Source organism: Hyperoodon ampullatus (genome assembly GCF_949752795.1).
Source record: "Hyperoodon ampullatus genome assembly, chromosome: 2".
In the NCBI taxonomy this organism is placed as follows: Eukaryota; Metazoa; Chordata; class Mammalia; order Artiodactyla; family Ziphiidae; genus Hyperoodon; species Hyperoodon ampullatus.
This window is the reverse complement of record NC_136915.1, coordinates 198,218,948-198,229,336: the sequence shown is the minus strand read 5'-3', so window position 1 is coordinate 198,229,336 and position 10,389 is coordinate 198,218,948. Positions and strand designations below refer to the sequence as shown.

The following is a 10,389-nucleotide window of genomic DNA, read 5'->3' as shown; positions in this document are numbered from 1 at the left end:
TTTATTCCTAGGTATTTTATTCTTTTTGATGCTATGGTAAATAGGATTGTTTCCTTGATTTCTCTTTCTGATCTTTCATTGTTGGTATATAGGAATGCAAGAGATTTCTGTGCATTAATTTTGTATCCTGCTACTTTACCAAATTCATTGATTAGCTCTAGTAGTTTTCTGGTGGCATCTTTAGGATTCTCTATGTATAGTATCATGTCATCTGCAAACAGTGACAGTTTTACTTCTTCTTTTCCAATTTGTATTCCTTTTATTTCTTTTTCTTCTCTGATTACCATGGCTAGGACTTCCAAAACTATGTTGAATAAGAGTGGCAAGAGTGGACATCCTTGCCTTGTTCCTGATCGTAAGGAAATGCTTTAATTTTTTCACCATTGAGAATGTTTGCTGTGGGTTTGTTGTACTGGCCTTTATTCATAAAGTCTTTAGCTTCTGGAAGAGCCTCTCCTGGCCCGTGGGCAGAGCCGTCTGCACTCGGGCCCGTGGGATACTCATCCTGCCCCCTTCACCCATAGCCGTCCCTCTGCCACCATGAGGAACATCTTCAAGAGGAACCAGGAGCCCATGGTGGCTCCCGCCACCACCATCGTGCCTGCTGCGCCCATGGACAACTCCACCGAGAGCGGAGGCGCCAGGGACGGCAAGGGGGACGTGTTTGCCACGTTGAAGGACCGATTCTTCAATGAGATGGTCAAGTTCCCTCGTGAGTATCGCTCTGTGCGGCTTGGGGGCGGGGGTGGGGGGCACCATGGGGGTGGGGCAGCCGCGGTCCTTCCTAATGTGTGGACTCGAGGCTGGATCATTTGGGGATCCCCTCCAGGAATGGGGGGCAGTGTGGTCTGGCACTAATGAAGGGAACAAGGGGGTTTATGTGCCCCAACCTCCCAGGGGGATAAACGTTCTTATACTTAGAAATCTGTCAAAAGATGGAGCCAAAAGAAGATATTCAAGTTTTCCAGTCATACTTTAAAACTACTTTATTTTGCAAGATAGAAAATGAAACCCCCTGTTGCTTCCTGGATTTCTGGTAAAGGCTGTGGGGAGAAACCCGAGGTCCGGATTTGGGGAGCAGCCCCACTGGCGGGAGGCGGTGCTTCAGCACCTCGGAGAGCAGCCCCGGCCGGCCCGCGGCCCGCCCCTCCCCGTACTCCGCGGCCCCTCTGAGCCCGGCACAGGCTCAGCCCTCTCAGGACTGCGCCTGAGGGCCGGGCCTTCCTCCCCCACCGGGGTCTGATGAGGACCATCCCATCCTTCGCGTGAGCTGCAGTTCCAAGGATCAAAGTTGTCAGATCTCAGCAGAGCCCAGATGGGGTCCCCGTGGTGTGCGCCTGGCTGCTGTCCCTGTCTCAGGCTGTCCCCACTGGGGCGGCAGAAAGGGGAGGGCACCGAGCTGTGCAACTTCACGTGCACACCACTTGTGGGTTTACGACGCGGGGTGCGGAAGCGGGGCTGGGCCCCGACCCAGCTTTCTATTGCTGAGGGGTCGGGGCTGCAGGAGGCGCCGCTGACCCCGTGTCCCCGTGGGCAGTGCCCCGCTGGGCGCTGGGCGCCATCGCGGTGCTCCTGGGCCTCCTGATCCTCGCCTGCTGCTTCTGCATCTGCAAGAAGTGCTGCTGGAAGAAGAAGAAGAACAAGAAGGAGAAGGGCAAGGGCGCCAAGAACGCCATGAACATGAAGGACATGAAGGGCGGCCAGGTAGGCGGGGCCGGGGGGCCAGGTAGGCGGGGCCGGGGGGCCAGGTAGGCGGGGCCGGGGGGCCAGGTAGGCGGGGCCGGGGGGACCAGGGGGCCAGAGGCCCTGCGATGCCTTCCGGGTGGGAAGGGCTCACTCGGGTCAGCAGGGACCGTCCTTGACCCCAGAGGAGGCCGTTGGGACAGAATGCTGGGAAGAGAGACCCCCGCCCACCAGGAAGCCACCATCGTGCGACCGGTTTCCCGCCGGCAGGGCTGCTGGACCACGTCCCCATTGTGGCCCCGTGGGTCCGTCTCTAGTCCACAAGGACGTGGCTTTTCTCCCTGTCTTTCAGGGAGCAGGGGGCCAGCCTGGAAGAGGCCGTGATGTACCTGTGTCTCCTTTTAAGTTGGCAGAGGCCCTGGGCGCCTCACTTTCCCCATGTTTGTTCTGGGAGGAAGTTCTTGCTCAAGGAATCAGTGTGGAGGGAGGAAGGAGGGCTGATCTCAGGAGGTCAGCCAGGGGCCGCGGCCTTTGAGTCTGTGCGTGCACGTGCACACGTGTGTGAGAGCGTGTGTGAGCACGCACGTGGACGTGCGTGTGTGTGTGAGCCTGTGGGGGCCCCGACCCTGCCATGCGGCTGGTCTGAGCTGCAGGTTTTTCTTACCACTTTCTCCCTTCTCCTCACACCTGTGGACTCGCCTGGCCTGGACGCCCGGACTGCACGCCTGGTACGTGCTGCCCACGTGGTGGCCTGCACTGGGGGGGTGGCCGGGGGTCACAGGGAGGCTCTGCCACTCAAGAAGCCGCGTGGCATCTGGGCTGTGCTGGCCCTGCAGGGACAGGGCCGGGCTGGGGGCTGAGGGGAAGTGGGCCCGACGGAGCCCCCCCAGCTCTGGGTCGGGGTCTGCACGGGGGCAGGTTCCCCGTCTTCTCTCCCTCGACCCTCCCTCCTCAGCCCCCCAGGACGATGACGACGCCGAGACGGGCCTGACGGAGGGGGAGGGGGAGGGCGAGGAGGAGGAGCCAGAGAACCTGGGGAAGCTGCAGTTCTCCCTGGACTACGACTTCCAGGCCAACCAGGTGCGCGGGGCTGGGACAGCCCCCAGGGCTCCACGGGGCGGGCACCCCAGCTCTAGGGAAGAAGGGCTGCACTCAGGCTGCCCGCCGTCCACGTGCCGCCCTCCTCGGGCAGACCAGTCACCTCGCGGCGACCGTCTCCCCCATGTTATTCCGATTCCCCGGGGAGGGAGGTGGAGACCGACTTCCTGTCTGGCACCCGCCCGCCCCTCGGGGCTGACCCGGTGCCCACTCGCTCCACAGCTCACCGTGGGCGTCCTGCAGGCCGCGGAGCTGCCCGCCCTGGACATGGGCGGCACCTCGGACCCTTACGTCAAGGTCTTCCTCCTTCCAGACAAGAAGAAGAAATATGAGACCAAAGTCCATCGGAAGACGCTGAACCCCGCCTTCAATGAGACCTTCACCTTCAAGGTGACAGGCTGGCCCGCTGCGGACCTTCCCCTGGTCCTGGGCTGTGGCTGAGGCCCAGAACCAGCTCGGCCTGGACCCGAGCCCGGGTGTCTGCAGACTTGGCAGGCGTCTTGCAGGGCCCCCAGAGGCCCCGAGCTGCCTTGACCCCTCCATCCTGCCTGTGCCCTGCAGGTGCCTTATCAGGAGCTGGGGGGCAAGACCCTGGTGATGGCCATCTATGACTTTGACCGCTTCTCCAAACACGACATCATCGGGGAGGTGAAGGTGCCCATGAACACCGTGGACCTGGGGCAGCCCATCGAGGAGTGGAGGGACCTGCAGGGCGGAGAGAAGGAGGAGGTGAGGGCGGGAGAGCTTGGCGGGTCCGCCCCACACCCCCGGCTCTGTCTCTGCCGACGAGGATCAGCCACCTGGTGGGGCACCTCAGGTGGACAGGACGCGAGGACGCGTCACTCTTGTTTCTCCTGCGGCTCTGGGCCCACTTAGGGCCGGCGACCCACGTGGGGACCTCATTCACCCACAGGGAAAGCCCACATTGTTCTAGAGGATTCTCAGCTAGGGGGGGGCCTGTCTCCCTAGAAACTGCCACAGCACTCACTCGCCAAATATTTATTGAGCACCTACTGTGTACCAAAGCCTCCATTTAGCCACCATCCCTTCCAAGCACCAGCCGAGTGTGTTGGCCGAGTCCGCGCATGTGAGGCATGCCCTTCCTCACCTCGGGGCTCAGGTCGCCTGGAGGAAGGGTCAGCACCCCGACCGGGATGTGGGCGAGGCGGCCAGCCTGGGCCCCGAGGCCCGCCTCTGAGAAGCCTCGACTGTGCCGTGGCACCGGCCGAGCTCTGGGGCCCAGGAGCCCCCTCTCTTGCTAGTCACGAGGTCCTTGCCCTGTGACGCTAACACAAGGAAAGGGATGCCGAGGGCTTGGAGGACTACAGCTCGCTCTGCAGGTGGGATGTCTGTGACCAGGAAGGGGGGCTCCCCGTGCCCTTGGAAATGGCCCTCAGGCACTGCGTCCGCTCCGCGTCCCCCTCCGCCGCCTGCCAGGCTGGGGAGGGGCCCCGGCAAGCCCCACGCCCGTCCAGAGCCGCCTCGGCACCACGCTGCCAGCAGCCTGTCCTCAGCTCTGCAGTGTCCACCCGTCGCGGCCAGGGCTGTGCCCACCCTGGCCTGAGGCCCCGAATGGGTCAGCCGCGCTGGACACAGGCGCTGCTGCGCTGACCACGTCCCCTTCCCCCGACAGCCAGAGAAGCTGGGTGACATCTGCACCTCATTGCGCTACGTGCCCACGGCTGGGAAGCTCACCGTCTGCATCCTGGAGGCCAAGAACCTCAAGAAGATGGACGTGGGTGGCCTTTCAGGTGTGTGCGTGGCTTCTGGCCACCATCGGGGGGCACCTGCCAGCCGGTCGTGGCCCAGAGCCCTCAACCTGGACAGCAGGCCTCAGACGCGTGGGACACACAGGCTGCCTGAGCGGCTTTGGGTCCTCAGGGCAGGACGGGGCGGGGAGCCCCGCTGAGAGCTGCCTTTCCGCTCTCTCCCTGTGGGCCCTGGAGGGAAGGGGTCGGGGACGTCACCCCCAGGGGAGGCAGGGACAGGGAGGGCAGGTGGTGGGAGGGCTCGGCCCGACGCAGGCCCTCCGTCCGCGCCCGGGACCTTCTACGGGGGGAGATGAGGGCGGCTCTGCCTTGGAAGGGGCTCTGGGCGGGGCTGGGGGGCGACTGCCCGCCTTCCTGAAGTGCTCAGGTTCCCGGCAGCCCAGCTCTGTCCCTGAGCCCCCGTGTGGCCGCGGGCAGACGGGTTCCCTTCTCTGGGCCTCGTGGCTCATCGACAGAGTCGGGAGGATGGGATGGGGTGGGTCGCTGACGTGCCCCCTGCCCAGGACGGACACCACCAAGTGGCCCCCTGCCTCCTCACTGAGCGCCGGCGCAGGCCCATCCCAGCAGAGCTCCAGGCGGCCACAGCCATGGCGGGTCCCGGAGGTGAAGCCTCTGGCCGCCCTGGCCCGGAAGCTGGCTCTGCTGTCCCTGGGCTGGCGGGCCGGGCGCGTGCTCAGGGCCTGGCCGGCTGCCTCCGCACAGACCCCTACGTGAAGATCCACCTGATGCAGAACGGCAAGAGGCTCAAGAAGAAGAAGACGACAGTGAAGAAGAAGACCCTGAACCCGTACTTCAACGAGTCCTTCAGCTTCGAGATCCCCTTCGAGCAGATCCAGGTGCTGGGCTGGCAGGGGTGGACGTGGGGTGGGCGACCTCCCCCATTGACCGCTACAGACGGACGGACAGACGGGCACTTCCCAGCCCGCCCCTTCTCTGGGGAGGTGAGCGGGAGCTGCTCACAGACACCTCCTTCTGGCCTCGAGGTCGGTGGCAGGGCGCGTGTGTGGAGAGGCTGCAGCCGCCGAGGCAGTGGACGCCCACCTCCCCCCGTCCCCCCCGAGCCGGTGCTCTCCTGCCCGGGGTCCTCTCCTCTCTGCCCGGAGACATCCTCAGCCTCCACCTCCCAGTCCATGTCACTTCCTCTGTGAAGCCTGCCCTAACTGACCAGCCGGACGTCACTCCCTCTGAGGTCCCGAGGTGCCTCGTGCTGGCCTCTCGGGCGTGACCTTTGTCACCTGGCGAGGATGTGTCCGCCCTTCTGCTCCCAGGCGCTCGGCACGCTGCCGGGGGCCTGTGTTCAGTCGTTGGTAGAAGCGAAGGATGCGTCAAAGGCGCGGGCCCCGCCTCTGTGCGCCCGCTCGGCTGGAGCTGGGGAGGGAGGTGCTGCCGGAGGGGGCAGGGCCGCCGGCCCCCTTCTCCTGCCCACTCCCCCTCCCTCCCTCCCTCCTGCAGAAAGTCCAGGTGGTCATCACCGTGCTAGACTACGACAAGCTGGGCAAGAACGAGGCCATCGGCAAGATCTTCGTGGGCAGCAACGCCACGGGCACGGAGCTGCGGCACTGGTCCGACATGCTGGCCAACCCCCGCCGGCCCATCGCCCAGTGGCACTCGCTCAAGCCCGAGGAGGAGGTGGACGCGCTGCTGGGCAAGAACAAGTAGGGGCCGCGCTCCAGAGCCGCCGCTACCTCAGCTGGGCAGCCCCCGAGGCGCCGCTGCCCACCTGTGTGCGGCTGTGCCCTCGTTTCTCCGCCCTCGTCCTCTTTCTAAAGACCCCCTCCCTCCGACGGCGGCTGAGGAGGGCCCCTCGGAGGTGAGAGAAGCCTGGCCCGTCGCCGCCCCGGGAGCTTCCTCGCTGCATGCCCGCCACCCTCCTCCTCCAAAGCTCCGCCCAGGCCTCACCCCGAGGGAGGCTCTCTTGGCAGAAAGTGGTGGCATTTTCTGTTTTCTGAGCGATCCGGACCAACGGAATGGCAGCACCTCCTGACTCCTGACGGAAGGCAACCAGCAGCCAGTGACGTGTGCGCGTCCTCTGTGCCTGGGGAGGGCCGGGGCCGGGGTGCCGCGGGGGAGCAGAAGGCTCAGGATCCTACGCGGACTGGGCAGCTGCCACGCTGCGTGCGAGCGGCTGTTTGGGAGGCGAGACGGGGAGACTGGGTTGTGCAGAGCCAGGACCAAAGCCCAGTGCCGGCGGGGACCTCCTGCTGCTGCCGGGGGCTTCCCGGGACACCACAGACCTGAGCTACAGGCTAGACTGGCCGGCCTCGAATGGGGACTGTCCGTCCCGTGACCTCACCTTGCTGACGGGTGATGTCAAACTGCAAAGCAACAGAAGACCCGTTTCCCAGAAAGGCCAAAACGAAACTGCCGGGTCTTCGCCCTTGCGGTGGGAGACCCAGATGCCGGTTCCCTTTCCAGGACGGGAGCCAGCAGTCACGGGCATCTCTTCCCCTCCCGCCCGTGCTTCTCCCTTGATCAAAGTGGAGCGGCGCTGTCTGAAGACACGGTATCTGTTCAGAGCCAGAGGGCTTGAAAAGGAAGGTTTACAGGTTCTTAGTTCCTCTGAGGTCCAGGTAAGAAGGGGAAGGTAGTGAACAGCTGGCTGAGCTTTGCCAGGGGCCCTGCGGGGAGGCCCCTCCTAGCATTCCTGAGGGACTTGCTGTGAACCCCGGGGAGCGGGGCGGCCATTCCGAACGGTGGCAGAGGACGTGGGCCGGGTTCTGCCCCACGGTCACTTGTGCTCATTCCCTGCTCACCTCGTGTCCCCAGCATTGATAAAAAGCCATATATATACGTTAGTCCGGTGTGCACCGAGTCTCCTTCCAAACCTGTGGCCAGAGGCCGGCCCCCTGCCCCCTCAGCCACCCTCGTCTCTGCAGCCGCAGGCCCTGGCCGTCTCCTCGGCACAGAACGCTCAAGGTTTCCCAGACCCAGAGCTGCGCCTCTTACCCAGCACACGTGGCAGCACCTCCCACCCCGCCCGGCCACCCCAGCGTCTGCGGGCACCTGAGGCAGAGGGACGTCTCCTTCGCTGTCCGAAAGGAGCAGGCGTTGTGTTCCTGCCCGGCTGCGAATGAGAAGCCGCCTCCTCCGGTAGCAGCAGCTGGGAAGTGGGGCTCAGCCTTGCTCGTGGCCCTTGGTCCTCGGGAAGTCATTCTTCACTTGATGCCGAGAAGATGGGACCTGACGAAGACTGTGGGCTGGTCCTAGGGCCCGGGCTGTAGGACAAGAGTGAGGCTTCAGGACCGGGGGGCCTGGATGCCCCCCTGCAGAGCTATGGGATTTGGTGCTTCCTCAGCGCCCCCTCCCCGCCAGCCTCCCCCCGGGCCCACAGGGCTGACTTCTCGCCCTCCACCTTCACTCTCCCGCCCCTTCCCGACCACCTTCTACCATCTGGGATTCTTGTCCGCCCTCCCGAGCCCAGGACTCGCCTCTCTCCCGGCGGGAAGGAGAGAGGATCCGCAGCACGTCTGCTGCTCTGGGGGTCCTGGGCCCGGAGACGCGGCTGGATTACGCCTCTGGGCCCACCTCGAGTGGGCAGCCTCAGGGGCAGGGAGATTGAGTGTGGGCACCAGTGCGGAGCCGAGGGGACCCGGGAGGGGAGCAGTGCTCTGCTGGGTTCTGGCCGGTCCTGGCTGGGCCCCTGCCTCAGAGGAGCCGTCTGAGCAGAAGGCATCTACCGGGCCCACAAACTAGGTGGGGAAACACACTGGTCCTAAGTGGCCTGCACCTGAGGGTTCTTACCCAGTCCACAGAGCACCTTCACTGCCACCAGGCTTATTTCTGGGGTGTCGGGATCCTGCCGTGAGTGGGACACAATTAAGGTCGGCTATGAGGGGTTCCGGAGGCCTCCAGGCTGCGCGTTTTCACTCCCAAAGTCTATTGCAGAGAGGAAAGTAGAAGCGATTTTTGCAAAGGGACTGAAACCGTGAAAAACGAAACCCAGTGCCACCCAGAAACTGGAGGTGAGGCCAGAAAGCTCTGTTTCCTCCTTTCTCCTTGAATAATCATTCCAGAGTGGAACCACCTCTGCCAGGGCTCTGGGCACGTTTTCAGACTTTGGCCGTGCAAGCTGAGGGCTGGGGGAAGCTGGGGGAAGCCCCAGATGATGAGTGACCAGTGCCAGGCAGGATGGGAAGTGACGTTCCGGGGCGCTTGGCTGGGGGACGGGACAGCAGGGATTCACGCAGCCTCAGGCCTGGTCTTTTTACTTCCCGGGAACCATACGTAGCTTGTGCTTCTAGAATCGGTTTGAGATGGTCTTGCTGGCCCGGGGCTTCAGCGAGGGGTGGGGGTGGGGGGTCCCTGCAGCTGCCCCGCCAACCCTGCCGTGGGAGGTGGTGGGTGAGCGAACTGGGGGCGGCCACCCCTGGGGTTGGGGAGGGAGGGCGTCCCGCCCCCCCACGGGTCTGGCTTCCGTTTCCCCCAGCCCCACAGAGAAGCTGTCCCTGGGTCTCCCTCCGCTCCATCCCGCTTCCCGCCTCAGAGCCCTGGGTGGTGGCAGACAGGGGAGGGTCCCCAGGCCTGATCGTGGTGACCCTCAGCCCCCTGACATGGTTGCCAGATTTGGCAAATAAAAATGCAGGGCACCAAGTTAAATCTGAATTTCAGATAAACAACCAATAATTTCAAAGTGTAAGTCAGTCCCTCCTAGGCGTTGTTTGGGACTCACCCGAAACTCAGGCTGCCCCGCCGTCCGGGCTCTGTCCGGCTGCCCAGTCCTGCGGCCACTTCTGCCTCGCCCTCACCCCTAGCCTCAGGGGGCGGGGACAGGTCTCCAGGATTCGACCCATTCTTCGAGCTGCAATATTGGGAAGGGGGACACTGTGACTTGAAGACACAAGAATATATTTTTTAAGCGACAACAAAACAAGAACCTTCTGAAGCCATTTGAGCCTCACGGAGAGGGTGGTCACCTGTGAACACGACCCCGGTCTCGTCCCACCAAGATGCATGTCTCAACGCTGTAAATAACCGCATGGCAATGCTGAGTGCCCCCAGCCCCATTTTACACAACTTGAGCTGCTCCTTTGACTTTGTGTATAAAGTCCTCCCCCCACCCCGGCCCCCCTGCCCTGCCCTGCGCCGGGGGAAGTTGGCCTCCAGCCCTGGTCTGACCAGGGGACCGTGGGCGGCGCTGACCCTCGGCGCCCCGCGCCCAGCCCCGTGTCCTGTGTGTGTGTGTGTGGTGTGCCCCCTCCTCCCACTGAGTTCACTGAAAAGCCATACAGGGGCCCCTGCGGGGCCATCCTCCCAGAGCTCCCGCGCCCCCCTGACGGGCTCCCCTCAGGACACTTGTGAAGGGCTCCCCTGTCGTCCCCCCTGCTCCCAGCCCCACGTTGCGAGGATGGATGGTGTCCAGGTCTCCCATTCGGGCCCCAGCAGATGCCCCCGCTGGCCCGGCTCCCTCACCTGGTGTCGCGATCCGACTCCACTTGGGGGGGGTGGACGGGCCGTGGGGGGACCCCGTGCAGGCGACGAGGGTTCTCAGGACCTGTTGGCGGCTGGGTCTGTGGTCAGGTCCCCGATGCCGCCCGGGTGGACAACCAGCCCTGCTCACGTGACACTGGGGGCTTGGGGGGCCGAGGGTGGCAGTGGGGAGGGACCCTGGGGGCTGGAGAGCATGGTGGGCCAAGCTCCCCCGCATGCTCTCTCCTGTGGCCGGGCGGCTCTGGCTACGAGGGACCCTCGCCAGCGCCCCGGCCCAGCCCGGCCCCGGCCAGGTGTCCCGTGGGAGGGCGGGAGGTGGAAAGGGGCCAGGGGGCCCCAGGCCCCGAGCCATCACGCTGAACCAGGAGGGACAGTAGCCGCAGGCCCCGGTGCAGAGGAACGCCACACACGG

At 64.2% G+C, this 10,389-nt stretch overlaps 1 protein-coding gene across 1 annotated transcript; it reads left to right on the top strand.

Annotated features, from left to right (window-relative positions):
- Positions 1-540: 540 nt before the first annotated feature.
- Positions 541-6,209, top strand: SYT2 (synaptotagmin 2; the record flags this gene model as incomplete). Its single annotated transcript, XM_079697583.1, has 8 exons — positions 541-712; positions 1,538-1,704; positions 2,647-2,763; positions 3,004-3,171; positions 3,343-3,510; positions 4,415-4,532; positions 5,253-5,386; positions 6,003-6,209. 8 exons carry the CDS (start codon positions 541-543, stop codon positions 6,207-6,209), a joined length of 1,251 nt encoding a protein of 416 aa, XP_079553709.1.
- Positions 6,210-10,389: the final 4,180 nt, after the last annotated feature.